The 25,350-nt window shown below is 35.9% G+C and overlaps 1 protein-coding gene across 1 annotated transcript; it reads right to left on the bottom strand.

Annotated features, from left to right (window-relative positions):
* Positions 1 to 9,106: 9,106 nt before the first annotated feature.
* LOC131145182 (cysteine proteinase inhibitor 5-like) lies at positions 9,107 to 9,745 on the bottom strand. Its single transcript, XM_058094309.1, has one exon. The coding sequence runs from the start codon at positions 9,669 to 9,671 to the stop codon at positions 9,240 to 9,242; it is 432 nt and encodes a 143-aa protein (XP_057950292.1). The 5' UTR covers positions 9,672 to 9,745; the 3' UTR covers positions 9,107 to 9,239.
* Between the last annotated feature and the right edge of the window lie 15,605 nt (positions 9,746 to 25,350).

Here is a 25,350-nt window from a genome sequence, read left to right as displayed (position 1 = left end):
TCCATGTAGCAGCGCAATCTGCTACAGATGTTGTTGAAGAAGGCACTGATCCTATACCATTGCATAGGAATGGTGCCAGGGCAGAACACGTAGGGACTGCTGACATTATAATTGAACCTTTTGTAGACGTCCACTTCATCGATGATGAGGAAATTGATGGGGAAGATGAAACAGGGGTCGAGTACTATAGTGGAAGGAAGACACTTTAGAAAGTGAGGATGATACCGATATTAAGGACGTATAGGGGGTAAGCATGTTATTTTTGTCACTATGTATCTGACATTTGTAAATAACTTCAAAATAGATGGATGCTGCATCCATCTAATATTTGTACTTATTATATTTACTTGTCTATTAATTTGTAGATGTGGCACCAGGAGGCTGACATTGGAGAAATCCTTTCAGAAACACGAGTACATCGCATGAGGATGATCCGACATCCTCCAGACTGGCGGGCCCCATGCAGCGCCACCATTGTCTAAGCCATCGGAACCTCAGCCAGACATGGATACCACTTATGTGACTGACACGCAGGGTGAGTTGCCAACCGTCATGAGCAGTGTTAGTATGGATACTATTAATTTATTTATATATGAACTGTTGATGATAGTTATTCACGTGCATGATTATAATGTTGTTCTTAAATTAACTCTACTTTCAGCATCTACGTCCACGATCAGGTCAAGCTGTGGTGTAGTAAAGAACATGTCGCTGAAGAAGCACCTGGATAGGACTAAACAATGGGTTCGGATCGACATTCCTCCAGGATGCACTGCCCCGTTGAATGATTGGTGCACCGTGTGGACGAGGGAGCTCGACATTATATGCCAATAATATGCTCTAGTCACCGCATTCAGCTGGCCGCAGGAGACTTAGGAGCAGCATATAGTTCTTTACATGCACATTTTGGTAAGTTCCCAAACCCTATAAAGTTGTTTTTAATTTAAATATTTTTTTTCTTTTAATGTACTAGCCAATTAACAACTATTTAACATTGTAATTGTATTACCTATATATGCAGGAGGAGTTTGATATGGACATCCTCGAGGATGATCATGTGAGGAGGGCTGTTGACGTCCAATTGTGTAATAAATTTAAGAGCCATCACTCGAAAATACACTCCCATTTTTGAACGATGGGAGATGAAGCAGAAGCGTAGCCATACGATAAGATATCCCAAGAAGATTGGGACATGGTGTGTTTCCATTTTCGCGACCCGCGCTATCAAGTGATGTGTTTGTATCATAATCACTAATTTTTCACAATGATGTCACTAATATGTCGTCATTACATCTTCCTTGCAAGCCATATGTGAAATAAATTCTGCGAATTGTAGCAAACTCCCTACGACGCATTGCGGTGGATCGATGCTATTCGTAAATCATCGCCAGGTAATTATTATATATAAAATTATCTGACCATTACATGACATAATACTATTGATGTCTTATATGATAATATAGCGTGATCCCAAGACTAGCGTAGAGGAACCGCTGTCATATCTGTATCAGAGAACACACCAACGGCAATTGGGGGAGTGGTGCGAGGGTGCGCAGGATAGACATGTAAGTGAAGAAAAATATTTAGTTTATTACTTTATTCAAAACATCAAAGTTGTAGTCTTACTTATTCCTTTTTATCATTTTCATGATTGAAATTAGGCATGGATGGTCAAGCTGAGGGATGCACCTGTTTTAGAGGGGAGTCAGCATATGACAGATTTCAATATCACTTCCCAGGTGCTTGGGCAACGAGCGGGGGGCTGGGGGAAAGGTCTTGGAAGTGGTTACATCACCCCAATAACATCATCATCCATGGGTGCGGCGGCTCGTGCAAAGATGAAATGACAACGTCGAGAGGCTGAGTATGATAAGCAGGAGATGGTTCGATAGATGCAAATAATCGCTATGGAGAACACAGAATTGAGATTGGAGGTCTCTAGCTTTCGAGCCCAGATGCAAGCCATGAAGGATAGGCAAGCGTGGTTAGAGGAAAGGATGCGCCAATCTGGACCAGATGATGTGGGTGGCTCCTTTGATTAATTATAAGGTATTATGATCACAAATTTAGTTTCATGTTAAATCATGCTAGTCAAAAATGCCTCCTGCATGGCGGATGTAGTTGATGTGTATTGCATGCTGGTAGTGGATATAGGTTCTCGTGTGCCTTCAACTTCTTATAAATTATCTATTTGAACCTATTAAGTGCAAGTTTTGTGGGAAAACATCCAATTTACAGATGGCATGCTGCCAAAATTGCGTTAAAATTTTCCCAGACAAAAAGAAAAGATAAACTTAGTTTAATGCTAAAATATTTTTGAAAGGATGAGTGAAACTTAGGAATCATAATAAACGAGGCAATGTAGACTGAGTTCATTTAGAACGAACATTCATTTATATGTTTTTGGTCCGGTAAGCTTAAAGCATTCATTGCCGTGCCGAAATCATTTAAAATATTATATACACTTGGCTGAGGATTTGAAAATTTGAAAAAGGCATACGTTGAATATATACATAACTCACAAGGAGCATCAGTTTCATAATTATTTAAATAAAATGCTCTCATCATCTCATAACGTTCATGTCCAAATATCTGGATGAATAACAATACTACATTGAATCCAATACTATCCACTGTTCTTTGCTATTTAAATTCTGAATTTAAGATATGGTTACATGTATTACTGTCGTGAATATGCTACATGATTGCATGCTATTCTAAAATGCCTCCTGCATAGCGGATGCAATTGATGTGTATTGCATGCTGGTAGTGGATATAGATTATCGTGTGCCTTCAACTTCTTATAAATGATCTATTTGAACCTATCAGGTGCAAGTTTTGTGGGAAAACGTCCAATTTACAGACGGCATGCTGCCAAAATTGCGTTAAAATTTTTTCAAACAAAAAGAAAATATAGGCTTATTTTAATGTTAAAATATTTTTGAAAGGATGAGTGAAACTTAGGAATCATAATAAATGAGGCAATGTAGACTGAGCTCATTTAGAACGAACATTCATTTATATGTTTTTGGTCCGGTAAGCTTAAAGCATTCATTGCCGTGCCAAAATCATTTAAAATATTATATACACTTGGCTGAGGATTTGAAAATTTGAAAAAGGCATATGTTGAATATATACATAACTCACAGGGAGCATCAGTTTCATAATTATTTAAATAAAATGCTCTAATCATCTCATAACGTTCATGTCCAAATGCCTGGATGAATAATAATACTACACTAAACCCAATACTATCCACTATTCTCTGTTATTTATGAATTGAAGATATGGTTACATGTGTTACTGTTGTGAATATGCTATATGATTGCATGCTAGTTTAGAATGTCTCCTACATAACGGATGCAGTTGATGTGTATTGCATGCTGGTAGTGGATATAGGTTCTCGTGTTCCTTCAACTTCTTATAAATTATCTATTTGAACCTATCAGGTGCAGGTTTTGTGGGAAAACGTCCAATTTACAGACGGCATGCTGCCGAAATTGAGTTAAAATTTTCCCAAACAAAAAGAAAAGATAGGCTTAGTTTAATGTTAAAATATTTTTGAAAGGATGAGTGAAACTTAGGAATCGTAATAAATGAGGTAATGTAGACTTAGTTCATTTAGAACGGACATTCATTGATATGTTTTTGGTCTGGTAAGCTTAAAGCATTCATTGTCATGCCGAAATCATTGAAAATATTATATACATTTGGCTGCGGATTTGAAAATTTGAAAAAGGCATACGTTGAATATATACATAACTCACAGTGGGCATCTGTTTCATAATTATTTAAATTAAATGCTCTCATCATCTCATAACGTTCATGTCCAAATGCTTGGATGAATAACAATACTACACTGAGCCCAATACTATCCACTGTTCTCTACTATTTATATTCTGAATTTAAGATATGGTTACATGAATTATTATCATGAATATGCTACATGATTGCATGCTAATCTAGAATGCCTCATGCATGGCGGATGCAGTTGATGTGTATTGCATGCTGGTAGTGGATATAGGTTCTCGTGTGCCTTCAACTTCTTATAAATGATCTATTTGAACCTATCAGGTGTAGGTTTTATGGGAAAACATCCAATTTACAGACAACATACTGCTGAAATTGCGTTAAAATTTTTCCAAAAAAAAAGAAGAAAAAGATAGTCTTAGTTTAATGTTAAAATATTTTTGCAAGGATGAGTAAAAACATTTGCCATCTCCGAGCAAAAAAAAAAAAAAATTTGCCATGATCTAGTGGCTTTTTAGCTATTAAGTGAACACTATAAATCCCTTGGACTATCTTTCGTTTGCAGAATGCTTATTCCTAGGAATAGAGATAGTTGTAATAGAAGAACTTGATAATTTGTATTAAAAATGTATTATAATGCACAAGTGAAAATTTATAATTTCTTATCAATCATAGTAAAGAATAGACAAGGAATGACTATAATTTCATCATAGATATACCTTCCATATTCCATGTTGAGTGGAAGAATCATGAATAAATATGAAATGATTATTATCTCTATTCCTAGATATCTTCTTGTATTCCATCCTATTCGTAAGAATAGCTATTCAGTGAACCAACAAAACATCAGTGTATCTGGTGAACTTTTATGAGGCATCCCACTCATCATCTGATGTCAATTGTTCTCATGTGGTGAGGTGCCCTATTTTTGTTAGTTGTTTGTGATCAGCTTGTGAAAGTAGCTTGGCCTTGTTTAGTTGTCAAAAACAAATTTTCATTTTTCATTTCTAGATTTAAAATGACCAAAATATAATCTTGTTTTGAATTAATATAGATGTCTTCAAAACAGGGGAATGTGTTGAAATTTTTATTTTATTATATTTTGAAAATAGAAAAAAAAATTATTTTCCAATACTAAATTAGCTGTTACATTTTCAGATACTCAACGATGAGGGGGGTATCTTTTGCACGGAAAATTTGTTAAGCATCAATTTATACTACTAAATATTGTTGTACTTGTTTTGATTTTTCTTTTATGTTGGGTATCTCGGCGGCTAAATGCATTGGTTAAATGGTTTTGCAGATATATTTTGGAGGGGAAAGAGCTGGAATTCTACATGAAGAAGATCCAGATGAAGAAGGGAAATAAGGGAAAGGGAGCAAGTGCTGCCTAAAGTTTTGTTGCCTAGAGATCGTTTTCATTTTTCTCAATCCCATATCTCATTTCAGGCATTGGACTCTCAAAAGATTTCCATATGAATTTGTTTCTTTATCTGAACTTTGTTTCTTGTGTTACTGTTCAATGCCTCATTAGAATATATTAGACATCATTGTCTCTTATAGTTTTAGTTTTTATTTGATCAAATGGAGTTTTTGTATTTTAATTTGAATTTGTACTAGTATTTGTATTTGAAGAACATATGTTATTTCCTCATTTTAATTGAATTTGTATGAAATTTTGAATGGTTTCATTTTATAATTTGAAAATGTAATTATAGATTTTTATATAAGAATTCATGATTAAAAAAAATTAGTATTAAAGGTTTTTTTTATTTTTCTAATTATTAGTGAAAGATTCAAATTCGTCACTAATACCCTAGTATTATTGACGAATTTGAATCATTCACAAATAACTTACTTTTAGAAACGAATTTCGAATTCGTCAATAATACAATGCTAGTAGTGACGAATTTTTAATTCGATACTAATACCATACTAGTAGTGACAAATTTCTAAGTCGTCACTAATACTCTACTAGTAGTGATGAATTTCTAATTCGTTACTAATACTCTACTAGTAGTGACGAATTTCTAATTCGTCACTAATACTCTTTTAGTAGTGACAAATTTCTATTTCGTCACTAATACCCCTACTATTAGTGACGAATTTGAGTTTATCCGTTCTATACTATATAGTGACGGTGTTAGGGTTTTAGTGACGGATTATATCTATTACTAATATTCCATTATTAGTGACGAAAGTTATATTCGTTACTAAAAGTTAGTAGTAACGGCACATATAGCAACTATTTGAAAACTGTCACTAATAATCATAAATTCGTCACTAATACTATTAGTGACGAATTTATGACTATTAGTGATGGATTGGATCCGTCACTAATACCCTAATTTTTTGTAGTGAAGACTGGACCATTTTTCCAATGTTCTAGAAACAAATTCCACAACAAGATTGTTAACTTTGGTGCAATCCCAAGAGGAGGGTGAATTGATATTTAAAAATTTTATCCCCTAAGTCAATCCACTAAAAACAATATTATACAAGCCTAAGGACAATCTAGTGCATGTAAAATAAATCAATGTAAATATACAACAAAATTTAAACTACAATAGAAATTGAACCAAGCATGCAATAAAGCAATAAAGGAGACGACACCCAGAAATGTTATCGAGGTTCAGCAATCTGCCTATGTCTCCTCCTTGGCTAACAAGTACAAGGATTACCACTATAGGCTCACTTAATGGGTGGAGCGGCACCTAAACAACCAGGTCAATTAGCACAAGACTGACCTCAACCTTTACAACCAAGTCAATTAACACAGGGCTGACCTCAACCTACACAATCCTTCCGAACTGGATTATCGCCCCCTTAGGCCATGCCTGGAATACAACATATTTCTCAATAAAATTTGTGTACAACAAATGTACTTCTCAACTAAGCAGATATGTACTACAATGCACACAGTACAATCAATGCACTACCAAAAGATAGGATTTGATAAGATCAGTGTAGTCTAAGTGTCTACTCTCAAATAATTGTGCAAATATTGCAATCAGTGCATGAAAGTGTAAATGATATGATCTTTGTGTCAAAAAATGATTTTAATCACAATGCACAAACAAAGATCTCAAGCACACCTCAAATATCTCAACAAATAATTTTTCTCAATATAAACCACACGAGATAGTAAAAAATGGTTTGTAAAATATTTATTTGATTTTTGTAATAAAATGATAATCTCAATCAAAAGGTATAGAAACAAAGATCTTTTAGCACTCAAGCAAATATCTCAAAATAAATTTCTCAAAGATAAGCATAGGAGATATTTTTGAAAATGATGTATAAAATATTTTAGCAATCGAAATATAAGATGAACTCTTGAGTATTGCAATGAAAATGCAAAACTCAGAAGCTTTAAGAAGTTTTCCTACAGAAGGCTTATTTACGAAGCCCCCTAGAAAAACTAGAAGCTTACTCTTAAAGAAAAATTAATCTCAATCAAAACAAGCAAGTGAGAGTTTAAGCTCGGTGAGATGAACACAAAAGCACTTTTACTAAGTGGTATTTGCAATATGGATGAATAAGAATGGAAGTATATAGCATGAATATGAAAAATAGGCTTTTTGAGATTTAGAAGATATTTGCTAATTATTATTGCTAATCTCATACTAATTTTTGCAAATGAAGGGGTATATATAGAGTTCCCCAAAAATATAACCGTTTAGGATATGTAGGGAATTATTAGGATTTTTTTAAAACATCCTAGCACAAATAACCTCGTTTAAAAAATTTAACTGCAGTAAAACAATAATGTCCAACCCAAGAGCACTGTAAGACCGGACGCGAGGTTCGGTTGACCAGGCAACTGAGTTTGATCGACCATGCGAAATTTGAACAGAAAATTCGATCAACCGGACTTAGTGTCCCAAGGGTGATTTTCCATTTTCGCGCGGTTTGGTTGACCAGGTGATTTTGAACTATGAAGTTCGGTCAACCAGAGCATTGGATTTTCCCACATGTGAGTTCGGTCGACCAGGGCGTTGCCCATTTAAACTTGGTTGGTCGACCGAGGAGTCAAACGTTGACTCGGTGGGAGTTCAATCGACAGGTCATATGAACTTGGTATAGTACGGTCGACCAAGTTATGGTCAAAATGTTGACCGCTTGACCAGTTCGGTCGACCGAATGATTTACACTGTGAAAGTTCAGTCGATCAAACATGCATTTTTAATGCATTTCGGTTCCAACTCCCTTATACATTCACCTTATTCATATGATGTTTATTTTTAATGCAATAGGAAATTTTTTCATACAGATTTGTGGGTCCTATGGTCAATCTAAGGCATTTGAGAATTAACCCCAAAAATATGGCGTCGGTCGACCAAAGGGTGTTCTCTTAAGTTCATCTATGGTCTTGAACTTATCTATCCTACCATGCAGGTAAGATATTAATTATTACAAACCATGCTCCTATGTTACTATTACAGACCCAAATAAAGGATTAAATTACAATACAACATGAAAATTTTCTTTTTGAACTTCTAGATGGTTGGTGCTAGTTAGGATTCTACATAATATATTTTTCCATATCATATGAAATTTTAGGATTTCTTCTTAAAAATTCTTTTAAATCTGAAACCTCCTCCTTCTGATGAAGTTTTTTTGGTTCAATGATCATTTGTTTCTGAGTGCAAGATGCTCCTTCTTTAGCCTTCCTGTTCTTCTTGGCTTTAGGGTTCTTGTCGCACTCTGTAGTATAATGTCCCTGTAAAGCACAAATGAAGCATTGAATATGACTTTTATCTTTTACCTTTCGGGTAATATTCGGATCAATTGTCGCCTTTCCTTTCTTGATAGGTCTTTCTTCTACCTTTCTCTTCTAGTTAGGTTTTTTTGTTCGTCTTCTTTCTAAAGTTGAACTTGTACTACCTCTCTTTAGTTCGTTTATTTGCAAATTAACTTTTATGATTTTCATGTTAAGGAAAAGGAATTGCTTTCTTTCTATAAATAGTTCAAATTAAGTTATTTTAAATGTTCTCTAACTCTCTTATGAAAAAATGAAGTTGTTGAATATTTAAAAAAAAATTTCCATCATGAGTGTTTGCCGAAAAATTTAATAACCTAACTTAAATATTTAAAATTATCATTGTAAACATATATTACTTTTGTACAAGGTAACATTGAAAATTAATGGGTAAATTTAAATTTTTTGAAAAAAAAAAAAAGCATAAAAAATTGTGAAAAAATATTTTACTGTTAAAAGTTAAATTTTACTGGTTTCTAAAGAATTTCTCATTTTTTAAAATTAATTTTTATTATTTTAAAAAAGAGTACATCAAGCATGTCAATCTCAAATACTATTTATAAAAAAATAAAATAAAATATAAATAATAAAGAATTCCAAACACTAAAATATACATATTCCCAAATTAGAACAGTCATCGCGGTTTTCCAATAGAAATAAAACACAGAACAAAAGCAGACACATCGATTATAACCCCTACCACCAAACCACACGTAATTAGACACAATCAGTTGGAGGAGGGTGCGAAGTCGAGGAGTTCCTTGGAGTTGGACTTCACCCACGGCTTCTCTACCACCACCGCGTCGAACATCTTCTTCACCCCGACCTCGGTCGCCGCAATCCTCAGGTAGTACTTAATCCCCGACACCACCTGCGTCTGTGCCTCCACGACCTCCGAGAACACCAGCACCCCACCGGAGACAGCCCCCACGCGGCCGGATTCCTGGAGCCGCCGGTTGTACTCCTCCACGCAGAACCTCCCCAGCTCCTGCACCTCCTCGTTCGCCTGCACGTTCGGCAACTCCGTCCTCGCTCCGACTATTGACCCACCGGCGGCCGAGACGGGAGCAAGGACGGAAACGAAGATCAAAACTGTTGCTGCCGCGACGATGATCAGCGCCGGAGACCCGATCGTCTGTAGGAATTTCGCCATTAGCATTTAGCGCTGGAGATTTTGATATTTCTCCCTTTCTCTTATTTTCACTGGCGAGAAAAGGTCGGAAGGGCATTGTATATATGGACTCAATGGCGGAAGGGTTTGGAGGCCTTTGGACACGTAAGCTTAGCGGGAGCACGGCCACGGGGCGGCGCGAACGGCGTGCCGCGTTTTCAAAGCATGGCGCAATACGACGGGTTTTTTTAGTTTTGGGCGTTCGTGGTTCTCTCTTATCTCTCTCTCTTAGGGTTTTGTTTGGACTTGTTTGTCCCTTCAAATGTGTTTTATTTGCTTTCTTTGTTGGCTGTAACTTGAGGACAGTTTAGTAAAATCGGAAAATTTTATATAAATGAAAATTAAAGTTGTCAGAGATAAGTTGGCTGGAAGCTTAGTTTAGTAGGGGCTACGTCACATGTTGAGTCAAGTTAATTACAATGTCCTTTTGGGGCTCACGATCTTATCAGGCTAAAATAGCTACAAATTAAGAGGATTGATCATGGGAGATAAACTTGACTAAGTGTTGAACCAATATATATATATTATAATTTTGATCTCATCTTTAGATAAATTCTTTGGACCTATTTTCGTGACATCAAATCAAAAGATGAAAATATTATCTTCCTTCCTTGAAAGGAGACTAGGGAATTAATTTGTAGTATCAAAAGGAGAAAAATGCATGCCATTTGAGATAGATCAAAACGTGCTAACTCACCAAGTTACAATAAAAGAGGAGAGAAAAGTTTGTGTAAAAAAAGACTTTGAAAGCATTAGCATAGGAATTCATCAATGTTTAGTTCTAAAAAAAGTTCAAACAAACAAATAACTGACTCAAGCAAATAAGGAAGTATGCTCAAGGAAGCAAGTCAAATGCAACCAATAACTTGGTGAGGAGTTTGGATTCTCCATTTACTTGCAACACAATGGTGGAATTGTTGGTATCATAAGTCGTGCCTTCATCATCACACTCAAGTGGCCCTATATGTCATGGTATCAGGGCATGATTTTTTTTATCCTTCAAAAAGTTTGATAAATAATTATTTAGTAAAGACTTCAACTCATCTGATAAGCCTCGTATAGGGAAGGGAGATATTGAAGGACTTAATGTGCTACTTTACCAATGCAACCCTAGAGATTAAGAAATTACACTGTAAGGTAGCTTTCACGCCTTTAACTAGACAACTCAACCCTACAAGTTCTCAACAACCTTATGAAAGTAAGCCCTAGCAAACATGTGGTAATGATAGTCAAATTCCAAAAGTACATCAACCTTAATGAGAAAAGAAGCACAGAGGGACACTACAGGATGGATTAAGGCCTTTTGAAATGGTGGACCTTTGATCCTCCAAATAACTAATGATAGTCAAATTCCAAAAGTACATCAACCTTAATGAGAAAAGAAGCACAGAGGGACAGGATGGATTAGGGCCTTTTGAAATGGTGGAACTTTGATCCTCCAAATAACTATCACAGCTACGCCTTGTTTAATACCACCTATAGTCATATTTTAATACAGATCAAACTAAAAGAAGGATTATGTTAAGTGGCACGAAACGATGAATGCCTTGCCTAACAGAATGAAATTATCAAATTAGTGTCATTTTTCATTGAGACCATAGAGGTGCATTGAAGAGTGCGTTCACCTAGTGATGAAAACAAAATTTGTCACTAATATTTAAGCCATTAGAGACAAATCACATATCCATTACTAATAATGCATTATTAGTGACGGTTGTTGTGAAAATTCGAAAGTGCACGATATTGTAACAAGTAATATAGTGATAAAGAAGGATGTCAAACCCACGAGGACTATTTACCTATTAAATATTGAAATTTTTATAATTCTAAAAAATCAAGAAAAGTGTTGGATTTTTAATTTGAAAAAAAAATTAATAAACTAAATACTTAAACAGAAGAAGATTTCACCAAAGAAGAAAACACTAAGGCCTCTAACTCATCTAACCAATCCAATCCCAAATCCTAATCATGCAATTAATTAATTATCATCCTATATGACAGCAAAATATTCTAACTTATCTAAGACACTCTCTCGAGTAGAATTAGAATTACCCAACATATGATAACCTGCGATATGTTTATGCGAATTTAAAAGCATTTAAGTACATCAAGATTAATAATATTTCATATAAAAGCCATACAAAACACGTTGGCATATTCCAACCTTTCATTCAATTCATGAGATACATCATATGAAGCTAAACTCCATGCATCATCTCTTGAATTAACATGCACAACAAATCACTTAACTATTGGCTAGATAATTGAAAGCAATAAAATCAATGATGTATACTGAAAAGGAATGATAAAATTATGACCACAAAGAAATAAGATTCATAATTGTCATGGTGAGGTTACATCGTAACCTTAGTGATAGCGATTAGCTCATAATAGAATCAAAACAAATCATAATAATTCTATAATTCATAATTGGTATCAGAGCAAGGCGCCTGATTTTTGGGAGTTAATTCTAGAGCAAAAAGATCAAATCGCATATATGGTGAACACCTCTTCTTCCCTAGGAAAATCCGTAAATAAAGTACCGGAGTTCAATGACACCAACTACCTCTCGTGGAAAAATCAAATAAGGGTCTTCATTCTAGTATATGGCTTGGATTTATGGGAGATCATCTCAAATGGAGACTTCTTCACAAAGAAAAATGACTAGAATGAGGATATTACAAAGACAAGATCAAAGCTATCAATAAAAGAAAAAAGGTTAGTAGAACTCAATTTTAAAGCAAGACATTGTATTAACTGTGCTTTAAGTGATAATGAATATAGTCGTATTTGTGGATGTAAAACCGCAAAAGAAATGTGGGCTATGCTTCATGTAACAACCTGCTCAAACTCTATATATTTATATATTAAGTTAAATTGCAGTGATAACTCCGGATGGAATAAAACATCAACCTAAGTAGCGAGAAGCTGAAGTCAAGTATCCACAACCATACAACCATATACATATACAATACAATACCAGAGTGCTAAATGCCCCCAAATGATATACATACATAATTGAACTAGGGCTACACAAAAATACCCCTCTTTCCGAAATCGAAGAGAGAAGGAAGAGGAACCGTAGGGAGGAGAGAGAGAGAGAGAGAGAGAGAGAGAGAATTTCTGTCGTTTTCTATGTAAAAATCCGATATTGGTATAATTTATATACTGGCCTTCGTTGACGAGCCACGTCACCTCGTCGACGAGGTCAAGAAGGCAACTCGTCGATGAGCTTCCCCCCTTGTCGACAAAATTCAAAGTCGCCTAGATATATTCTCAGTATCTACTTGTCGACGAAGCACACCCTCGTTGATGAACCCAAAGTGCAACGTTGTTGATGATCGCTTTTGTCGACAAAGTCTGCTGCCTCCTTCTATTTCTATTTCCATTTCCCTCCCTTTTATTATTTAAATATCATTATTCTTCCGGTCATTACATTCTCTCCTTCTTATAAAATTTTGACCTCGAAATTTACTATTCATATAACTCATCATCCCTTAAAGGCAAAACGATCTACTTATTTTATTACCTGCTCTCACTTATGGCAGAGGAATACAATGGTTACATGGGTAGTTCTAGGAGATTACAACTATAAAATTAAATTCCCCTAAAACCAAAATACTACCTATCATTTTCACTACATTACAATTCAACTATGCTAAACCAAATAAAATTACTATTACCTTAATTATACATCACTGTTGTATTCACTGAATAAGTGGGGATATTTTCGTATGACCTCATCTTCAAGCTCCCACGAGGCTTCTTCTATCATGTGATTCTTCCACATGACTTTTACTAGTGGTATCTTTTTATTACGCATTTCCTATTATTTTCTATCTAGGATCTGCACTGGAGCTTCCTCATATGTCAGAACATCACTGAGCTCCAATTCTGCATAGCTAATAATATGGGAAGGATCTGGGATGTATTTTCTTAACATAGAAACATGAAACACATTGTGAATCCTAAATAAAGATGGTGGTAAAGCTAGCCGATAAGCCACTGACCAAATTCTCTCGAGTATCTCAAATGGGCCAATGAACCTAGGGCTCAACTTACCCTTCTTCCCAAACCTCATGATCCCCTTCAATAGTGTTTTTTTCAAAAATACATGATCACCCACTTCAAATCCCAGTTCCCGGCAGCGAGTATCCGCGTAACTTTTCTGCCAACTCTGTGTTGTGCTAATTCTATCTCGAATGAATTGAACTTTATCGTATGTCCATTGTACTATTTTTGACCCCAAAACTCACCTCTCACCCAGCTCACTCCAGTATAGAGGGAAACGACACCTCCTACCATAGAGTGCTTCATAAGGAGCCATGCTAATGCCAGCTTGGTAGCTGTTGTTGTAGGAAAATCCCACCAATTACATATACTGAGTCCAGCTACCCCCAAAATCCAATACACACGTTCACAACATATCCTCAAGTACCTAAATTGTTCTCTCTATTTGACCGTCTGTTTGAGGATGGAAAGTGATGTTGAATGCTACCCGAGTCCCTAATGCCTCCTACAAGCTCCTTTAGAACCGCGATGTAAAATGTGGATCACGGTCCGAGACTATGTATACCGGCACTCTATGGGGTCGAATAATCTCCTGTATGTAAATCTTTGCTAATTTGTTCATAGGGTAGCTAACTCTAATGGGCAGGAAATGAGCTGTCTTTGTTAGCCTTGTTAGCTTTACCGTGATCCCAAAAGGGGGGGTGAATTGGTATTTTTTAAATTTAACCCCTAGGTATTCCTCCTAACAGCAGTATGTTCACAAACCTATGGCCAATCTAGTGCAATTAATATAAATATATCAGAAATTAAATGAAGCGATTTAATTAACAACACATGCACTAGAAAAATAATAAAGTATGAGTGACACACAGAAATGTTATCGAGGTTCGGCCAATTGCCTACGTCTTCGCCTTGGCTAACAAGCACAAGGATTACCACTATAGTTGCTCACTTAACCGGGTGGAGTGGCACCTATACAAACCAAGTCAATTAGCATAGGACTGACCTCAACCTTTACAACAATCCTTACCGGGCTGGATTACTACCCCCTCAGCCCATGCCTGGAATCACTCAAACTTACAATCAAATGGTACAATATAAAAGTGCTTTCACGTAACGAAGATTTGTACTCAAATAGTTTGCTCAATCACATGCGCATCAAAAGCAAGGATATAATGTAAGCTCAGTGATGCAAGGTTTGTTCTATCAATACTCAAAACAACATAGTCAATATGAAGCTCAAGAGTATTCAACACAATACGATCAGTATGATGCTAAAAAATAATCAACACAAGCAATGACTTGGAATCTAAACAAAATATTTCAACAACACATCAATATTCCAAGTATACTATGCAGATAATCAAACTAGTTTCTAAATGATTTTCTTCATTAAAATAAGCACAAATCTAGTTTGAAAAAGTTGTTTGCTTGTTTAAAAATCTTTGCACACCAAAAGCAAAGCTATTGGATATTTGCAATGAAGTGCAAATATCCAAGCTTTCTTGGTTTAGTCCCACATGAGATTTATAAATGAGAAATCCGTGAAATAAACCTAAGCTATGCTCCCAAAAAAATAAGTCTCAAGCACACACAACAATGAGAGTATTAGCTTTGAGCAACAATCAAATAAACATGAATGAAACTCTCACAATCTTGGATTTGATCAAGAGGATGCAAGTTTGAGAATATTAGGGCAAAAATTGGATTTTCAGGAGAGAGAGAGAGAGAGAGAGAGAGAGAGAGAGAGAGAGAGAGAGAGAGAGAGAGAGAGAGAGAATTTTTGCTAATCACTTTGCTAATCATTGTCTAATCATGCAAATGAAGGCCTATTTTATAAGCTGGTAAAAATTTAAAATCGTCCGGGACACAATGGGAATAATTAAGAAAGTCCCAAATAATTAAAATTCACTTAGCTCGCATAAACCCAATTTTACTGTGGTTAGAATTATTTTAATCGTCTGAGGTCAGGTGGCTGAACCTTGGTTCAGTCGCCCAAACAAACACAGTCATATAAGAGTTCAAATGCGATTCGGTAGCCCGTATAAAGGTTCGGCAGCTCGAATAAAAGTCAGTAGCAAAGCTATGTAACTTCGGGTGCCCAGTCCTGGGTTTGGGTGCCTGAACTCTTGAGTTCGTTCACTTGGGGCATTTTTGAACTAAAACATTCGGTCGCTCGAGTTGGTGAGTGGTCCCTTTCAATGCATTCGAGCCCCTGGGGGAGATTAGCACAATTTTAGTTCGGTCACCCAAGGGCAGGTCAAAATGTTGACCTTCAAGGTTCAGTCGCCCGAGCAGTTTTTGTACTCCAACGTTCGGTCGCCCAACCCCTCTTAGTTTGCTTAGATATATTCCATTTAAGCACAATTATTTCTCACTCATATTTTATGCAATGTGTGTGTGTGTATGGGAGCCTAAGGTCTTACTATGGTCAAGTTGAGCTCACACTATATCTTGTGTGCATGATGTGCAGGTGACAAGCATACAAACCATATCCTAGATTACTATTACAAACTGTATTACATAGATGACTAATATATTACAATGTAAATTACAAAGCTTCATAGTCTTCTTGTTTCTTCAAGTGCCATCAAGGAAGTTTGATTTGAACCTGCACAAACACTTGACAAACATCAAATATCAATATTTGTCATTGTTAAAACCAGGTGCGACCTATAAGGTCAACAAGCCTATCAACAATTACCCAGATGACATTCTGACTATGCGGCTTTGAAAGTAACCCAGTAATAAAATCCATGGATACGTGGTCCCACTTCCACTCAGAAATGAAAAGTGGCTGTAACTGACCAGCCGGCCTCTGGTGCTCAGCCTTAACATGTTGGCACATCAAGCACTACTGCACAAATTCTGCTATTTCCCTCTTCATGCCCCTCCACCAGGAATACTCCCGCAGATCCCTATACATTTTCGTACTATCAGGATGAACAGTGTACAAGGATTTGTATGCCTCTTTTAGAATCGTCCTCTTGATGCTATTAGCCGCAGACACACACAATCTGGTGCGAAATCTCAAAGCCCTATCATTAGAAATGTTGAATTGCTCTCCCCGACCATCTTATATTCTGGCTATTACTTCTGCCAATTCTAGATCATCCCCCTAAGCAGCTTTAATTCTTTCATATGGTGTAGGTTATACAACCAGACTGGCAATAAGTGCCTGAGGATCATCCTCCACTAATTCCACACCGAGCCTTTCCAAGTCCATCTAAATTAAGTGCTAAACTATTGCTGCTAGTTATGCTGCATCCTCTGATTTATGGCTTAAAGCATCAGCCACCACATTTGCTTTACCTAGGTGGCAACTAATGGTACAGTCATAATCCTTGATGAGTTCTAACCACCTCATTTGTCACATATTCAATTCTTTCTGTGTAAAAAAAATACTTTACGCTCTTATGATCGAAAAAATTTTCATATCTCTTACCATATAAGTAATGTCTCCAGATCTTCAGTGCATGTACAACTGCAGCCAATTTCAGATCGTGAGTAGGGTAGTTCTTTTCATATTCTTTCAACTTTCTAAAAGTGTACGCTACCACCCTATCATACTGCATCAGTACACAACCGAGCCCTCTCAAAGACGCGTCACTGTAAATCACATACCCATCACCTCCTGATGGAATCGTCAGTACTGGTGTAGTGACGAGTCGCTGCTTTAATTCCTGAAAACTCTACTCGCATTCTTCATGCCACATAAACCTGGCATTTTCCTAGTCAAACGTGTGAGAGGCCTTGATAAGGCTGAAAACCCCTCAACAAACCGACGATAATAACTTGCCAGTCCAAAGAAACTTTTAACTTTTTGCACATTTTTTTGGTCTGGCCTAATTCACCACTGCATCAATCTTACTGGGATCCACTGAAATACCGTCTCTTGAGATAACGTGGCCTAAAAATGTAACTTTCTCAAGCCAGAACTCGCACTTGCTAAATTTGGCATAGAGCTTTTTCTCCCTGAGCGTCTGCAGAACCTGTCTTAAATGCACCTCATGATCCTTAAAACTCGCTGAGTACACTAGTATATCATCAATAAAAACTACTACAAATTGATCTAAATACTAGTGAAAAATTATATTCATTAAGTCCATGAACACAGCTGGGGCATTCATCAGACCAAATGGCATAGTGAGGAATACATAGTGCCCATACCTGGTCCTGAAGGTTGTCTTTGCGACGTCCCCTTGCTTTTACCCTCACTTGATGATAACCTGATATGAGGTCGATCTTGGAATACACCCGTGTACCCTGGAGCTAATCAAACAGATCGTCTATACGGGGTAGAGGATATTTATTCTTAATAGTAACCTTGTTTATTTCCCTGTAGTCAATACACATCCTCATAGAATCATCTTTCTTCTTTACAAATAACATTGGAGCTCCCCATGACGATACACTGGGTCGTATAAATCCCCTATTCAGTAAGTATTGCAACTGAATCTTCAATTCTCCTAGTTCAGCTGGAGTCATATGGTAAGGAACCTTAGAAATCAGTGTTGTCCCTGGAGGTAAATCTATAGAAAATCCACCTCACGCTCGGGAGGTAACCCAGGGAGCTCTTCTGAAAAAACATCTAGAAATTCTCGTATAACCGGGGTACATCAAGTTCTGATTCATTTTTTTATGTTTCTTTTACAAAAGCCACAAAGCCCTAACTTCCATCCCAGAGTAGTCTGCTTGCCTGTATAGTTGATACTATCTACAACGGAGCATGTACACACGAACCAACAAACCTGAATTCTTGCTCACCAGGGGGTCTGAAAATTACTTCCTTCTAATGGAAATCAATACTGGCATGATTAATTACCAACCAATCCATTCCCAATATTACATCAAACCCACATATATCAAACATAATCAGATTCGCTGGTAGCACTTTCCCCTAAATTTCTATTGGATAGCCTTTGAGTACCCTTTGAAATCCCATCACTGACCTAGATGGTGTAGCTACTGACAACTCTATATCTAATGACTGGGCCTCACTTTCAGATAATTTAACATAGGATTGAGAGAAAAATGAATGTGTAGCACCTGAATCAAATAAGACACTAATTGGATATGATAACACAGTAAAAGTACCTGTCATCACATCAGTGGTAACTTCAGCATCACCCAGTGTCAATGCGTAAACTCTCATCGGGCCATATTCCTCTGCTGACCTCCTCGAGCTGCCTGATAACCTCCCCGATAGGTCTTGGGAGTTGGGATCTAATCTGGAGGACCTAGGCAAGCATGTTCCATGTGGCTGGGTCTCCCACAACGATAGAACACATCTCTCCCTGTCCGGCACGCCCCTAAATGACATCTCCTGCACATATGACATATTGAAAAATTCGGCATACCCTGATTCTCGTGAGGTTCTGTTGTCAGCCGCTGATCTCTCCTATCACGACCTCCTCTCCATGAACCCCTACTGGAGCCAGCCTCAAAACCCTGAGGCGCAGGCCTCTTCCTCTGACTCTGAGCCGCTATATCCCTCTGTATACCACTCTCAATGATCGTAGCTCTATCTACAACCTCCATAAATTTCTAAGCCCTAAAAACAATCACCTGCTCAAACAAGTTCTGCCTCAGTCCCTCTTCAAACTTCCTTGCCTTTTTATCCTCATCTGGTGCTAGATATGGAGCAAAACATGACTACTCGATAAACCGAGCCACGTACGGTCATCTGCCTCCTGTAACAGGTGCATATACTCTACTGCCTTCATGCTCCGAATGACTAAGGAAAAATATCGCTCGAAGAACAGCTCCTTGAATCGATCCCAAGTCACTAGCACCAGAACCGCCCTCTACTCCTCTATCAATCACGCTGATCTCCACCAGCACTTCTCCTCTCCTGTTAGTTTAAATGCTGCAAATACCACCTTCTGCTTATCCGTACAAGGAAGCAAAACCAACGTCTCTTCGATGTCCTGGACTCAATTCTTAGCTACAACCGAGTCATCTCTTCTAGCAAAGGATGGGGGCTTCATCCACGTAACTGCTCAATAGTCCAACTATGCTCCCCTGAGCTCTTGGCCATGTTAGCCATCACCTACTGGGTAACGCTGTATAGTACTGCACCCGTATCACCACCACCCATGCTGGAAGGTCCTGGTCTGTCTCCCCTAGCATTCGTGTCACTACTTCCTAGGTCCATCTTGAAAACAAAGAACATACTTTAAGAATCTTATCTCCTACACAGACCTAATCTATTTTATTCCACTCAAATCCCATATTCATAACTAACTACCTTCCTTGATTTTAATTCAGAATCCAGTTTTGCAACTTAGACACACGACCCGATGATAGTTTACTATGGTTTCCTGAAATCGTCACCCTAAGAAAAACATAGAAACCACCACGGAAAGTCTTGAACCCAGACTACAGAACAAACCTCAATTCATTTTCTATACTCTGGTATTGCTTCAACTACACTCTAAAGTCTACAGAACTTAGACACCTAGGCTCTGATACCAAATTGTAACGACCTGCTCAAATTCTATATATTAATATATTAAGTTAAACTGCGCTGATAACTCCAGATGGAATAAAACATCAACCTAAGCAGCGAGAAGCTAAAGTCAAGTATCCACAATCATATACATATACAATACAATACCAGAGTGCTAAATACCCCCAAATGATATACATACATAACTGAACTAGGGCTACACAAAAATACCCCTCTTTCCCAATATTCACTCACTTTACTAGCAGGGTAGCACTGTAGCCCCTCTACCTACGAGCTTGATCTGCTCGCTTAGCTAGATCACCTAAAAAATATCAATTAAATGGGATGAGGTGATACTCAGTAAGAAGTAACATGCTATTACTAGGGTGTAGCAAATGAATCATATACTTGAAAAATCTGATCTAAAAAAAATACCATATATAACAAAACTGAGAAAACATGTATACCTATTATCGTGTAAAACAAGCTTACGTAGCTTAACATAAAAATTGATTATTTAGAATGTTCTATTTATAATACTGATAATACTTATAAGTGTAACTGTCATCCGTAAATCTGATCATAATATGTATAAATAATAACTGTGAAAATTCCTTGGATGAATAAATGAAGTCATGAATTAACCCCTCATGACAAGGTTGTGTGGCCCGAAGGCGGGACCTAACTTGGCTGGCCGACCAAGGTAAGTCAACTAAACTTCGACAGTTAGATCAGCCCCCTCAACCCATATCTGATGGGGAGCCTGTCCACAACATAGGCACGATCGACTTCTGAATAGCACCTATTATCTAAATAAGGGTTGCACTTTGAACTGAATATAGCTATGATACCATGCTCTGCTGCTGAATATGGTCCGTCAGGGTTTGATACTATATACATAACTGATATTTATAAAAAAAAAATACCATTTTTACCATGATTCTGTAACATCTGAAATAACCATAACATCATATAAATTGTTGAGTAAACTGTAATAACTAAGTTTCAGAGATATATGCTTAACTGAATAACTGAAATATTTGATTTACTGTATGAACTGAATGTTAAGGTTTTGAAATAGGTATATCATAATATTTTGAAAAATACTGCAAAGTACAAGTTTCTCCGCGTATGCTGAAAATCATTGTATTCTGGAAATTATGGAAACCTTGTACTGAGCTAATACTAACTCATGTCACACAATTAAATATCAACATTGTCAAGCTCTAAACCTACATAGATAATCTAAATAATAATTTGCTAAAAACACATAATTTATACTGATTCATAATAGGTTTGCTTAGCATAGCATATTTCTCTTACCTGATTCCTGTTAAAATCCCCTACTAAGCGGGTCCTACACCCGCAGGGTTCTTCACTAAACACCCTGAAAACCAAATACTCCAGAACAAAATATCATTATTTCTATGTCTACTACATTCCTTACAACTACTGAAAAGTCTAATTTTAACAAGAAAGCCTTACCCTGAATTTGGGATGAAATCCAACTTCGTCCCACTGATGATCCACTCCAGCAGACTTAGGGAGAACTTTCCCAGGAGCGTCATGGTGGCCTCATATCATCAATCTAGCGAACGGCGGGGCCGAAATCGAAGAGAGAAGGAAGAAGAACCGTAGGGAGGAGAGAGAGAGAGAGAGATAGAGAGAGAGAGAGAGAGAGAGAGAGAGAGAGAGAGAATTTCTACCGTTTTCTACGTAAAAATCTGAGATTGGTACAATTTATACACTGTACTTCGTCGATGAGCCACGTCACCTCGACGACGAGGTCAATAAGGCAACTCATCGATGAACTTACCCCCTTGTCGACGAAATTCAGTGTCGCCCAAATATATTCTCGGTATCTCAACAAAGGACACTCTCGTCAACGAGTCCAAAGTGCAACATCGTCGATGAACGCTTCTGCTGCCTCCTTCTGTTTTCGTTTCTATTTCCCTCCCTCTTTATTATTTAAATGTCATTATTTTTTTGGTCATTACACTTCAAAACACCTATGAAGTGCTTAAGAAAGAAAGAGGTTTTAGCTTAGATTCATCTAGTGCTACTCACCAAGACACATTAGGAGAAGCACATTCGTGCTTCATAGTCGATGGAACAAGAGGAGATAAGTTCAGACGATGATGATGATTACACTCCTTCATATGATGAATTAGTGAATAATTGTGCTAAATTATTTCATGAATTAGTTTTGATAAAAAGAAAGAACAAAAATTTTGAGAAAGAGCTTGTTTTGTTTAAATAAAGGGAATCCTACTTGAAAGAAGAAAATGATTCTTTTAAAAAGAAAAATGATGAGCTTATTATAAATATTCAAAAAAGGAATGAAACTTTGAAAGTAAAAATAAAAAATTTGGAAGATAAATTGTCAAAATGCAAACAAAAAGAACCTTGTCTTTGTTCCATCTTAAAAGAAGAAAATAGTTTCTTGAAGAGGCAAAATGAGGAATTTATTACAAATGCCAAAAATTTAAAAATTCAAATTAAAAATACCTTAAAATAAAATATCCACTTGAAAAAAAAAATGAATATTATGGGAAAGAAAACTTTAATAAGCATTTAGGAACCCAAAGAAATAGATTTACAAAAAGAATTTATTTTATTGTAACAACCCCAAAAATATATAATCAAGACTAGTGGAATAATCTTTAAATTTTTTTTTGAAAATTAAATTAATTAATTAATTAAAAATCATGAATTAAATAATATAATATAATATATCAATATATTTATATAATATAATATAATATCAACGATTTAACCGAAGAAATTTCATCATCCGCGCACCGTAGGCACCACTTCAGGGCTAGATTCTCTCATCAATCTCTCTCTCTTTCTCACATCAATTTCTCTGCCATTTCTCGGCCAAATTGAAGAACGAACATCATTCTCGAGTCCCAACTCCGCTCTTCAATGATTTAATCTAAGAAATTTCATCATCCGTGCGTCGTAGGCACCACTCCAGGGTTAGGGTAAGTGGGCTAGATTATGTCAAGTTTATTTTAAACTATTCCCAATTAAATTTGAGTATGTGGATTAAATTATATTTATGTGAATTCAATTAATTCCATATGCATGAGTTTTTGGGAATATTTTGGAATTAAATTAAACTATGGGATTTGATCATATTTTTATTTAATTATATCCGATTAAATTTAAGTATATGAAAATATGATGATATTTGTTTTATTTGGATATATACCTGAGTAAAAATTTAAGTACGTAGATTTGACGACGCCGTTTTATTCAAATATATTTGAGTGAAATTAAATAGTTGGAATTGATCATACCTGCGTTTTTATTCAAATTTATTGAATATATATTTATAAGAATTTCTCAAGTAATTTATGAAATTATAATTATTATACAAATCTTGTGACATGAGTTTATTTTAATTTATTGTATAATTGAGCAAATTTGAGATTTTTGCAGTGATATATTTATTATGTGTTTTATTGTAAATTTTATAGGACTATATTTATTACGTGTTTGATTGTGAATAATTGAGTAAGTTTGTGATTTTTATGTGAGATTATGCTTATACATGTTTGATTGCGATTAATGATGAGATTTATTTACCAATGGTATATTGGGAAGATTGATGAGATTATGATAATTGTTTTATTTCATAAATCATATTTTTATGTTTTAAGAACCTTGATGGGCCTGATGTGGTGAATGCTCACTACAGTAGTTACAGAAGAATATTGGTGCAGCCACACTATTGTCGAAGTGTTGGCGGTGGATAGTCAGTTTGGCCTGAGTTATAAAAATGAGTATGAGGATGTGATAGACAAACTAATCTTACAGACATAAACTTTTGATTTAGTCTGGTTGGTTGGTAGCCAACTAGTTAAGTCCAGTCTTCGAATCGTACAACCCGGTCATGGGGGTTAAACATGACATAACCAAAAAGGAGTTCTTTATACATATTTGTGTATTTATGTGATTATGATCATATGACAGGCTTAAATTATGATTTGAAGGAAATTATGTATATTTTTTTATATGTGGTCCACTATTTTATAAATGTGGGTTTAAGAGTTAAATTATTAAATTAAATATCTACAAATGTGATTTTTATTAGAATAGAATTATTGAATGTATTTTTATACTATAGCACATTTTACCCACACACCGATAATAATCTAGTCCACACTTATTGAGAGGTGTCTCACCCCAATTTTTATCAAACATTTTAGATATCTTGACGAGCATAGCCAAAATTAGAGAAGCCTAGCGGAAGCGTGGATGGGATTAGAAAGAGCGATTTCGATTAAATATTAAGTTTGTTATTTTTGTGATATTTTATAATTTATAAGGATGTATTAAATTTGATATTAGAGATAGTGTAGCAATTAAGGTTATTTAGTACTTTGGAATATTTGTATTTGAAGTCTTGCGTTGGATAAAATATTTGAGTTACTACAGTTGGTATCAGAACAAACTTTTAGGTTACTATAGTTGGTATTAAAGCAAATTTTCAAGTTGTTACAGTTGGTATCAGAGCATTGGGATATAGATCTTGTAGACTTTAGGAATGATTTTTACCAAAGTATACATATGAATTAGGATAAGGGTAGGAATGAGTAGGTTAGGATAGTTTTAAATCTAGGGTTACATTAGATTTCAATTAGAGTTATATCTTCCAAAATTTCGAGGACAAAATTTTTATAAGGAGAGGAGAATGTAATGACCCCAAAAGTATTGAAATTAGGAATAGCTTCCAAAGAGGGGGGGGGGGTGAATTGACTTTTAAAAATTTCTTTTAATTCCTTTTGAGATACCTTAAACTTCCTTTATTTCTTTTAACCAATTCTTGACTTGTTTGTTTAATTATTTAATCAATCGAGAACTTAGTTCTTTTATTCGATCAATAAGACAATTAAACAACCAATCAATTAAACAATATCTTCAAGCCAAACAATCAATTTATTTGTCAAGTACAAGTTAAACAACAAACAACCAAACCAAGATATAAAGTATTTAGCACTTTGGTAATATAACAACTCAAGATGGTTGTTTGTTTATATTTTCCAAATTTGAACCAAGCCCTGTAGTGAATAGAATTTATGCTTGCTGATGTAAAGCCCTGTATAGATGAATCAAATCACTCTTTCCAAATATTTAGAACTTAAATAAACTCTTGATAAATTTATCTTTGGGATGTTAACCAAGTAACGTACTCTC

Source organism: Malania oleifera, chromosome 12 (genome assembly GCF_029873635.1).
Source record: "Malania oleifera isolate guangnan ecotype guangnan chromosome 12, ASM2987363v1, whole genome shotgun sequence".
Taxonomy (NCBI): Eukaryota; Viridiplantae; Streptophyta; class Magnoliopsida; order Santalales; family Ximeniaceae; genus Malania; species Malania oleifera.
Note: the sequence above shows the minus strand (reverse complement) of the source record. Positions and strands in the feature narration are given on the sequence as shown.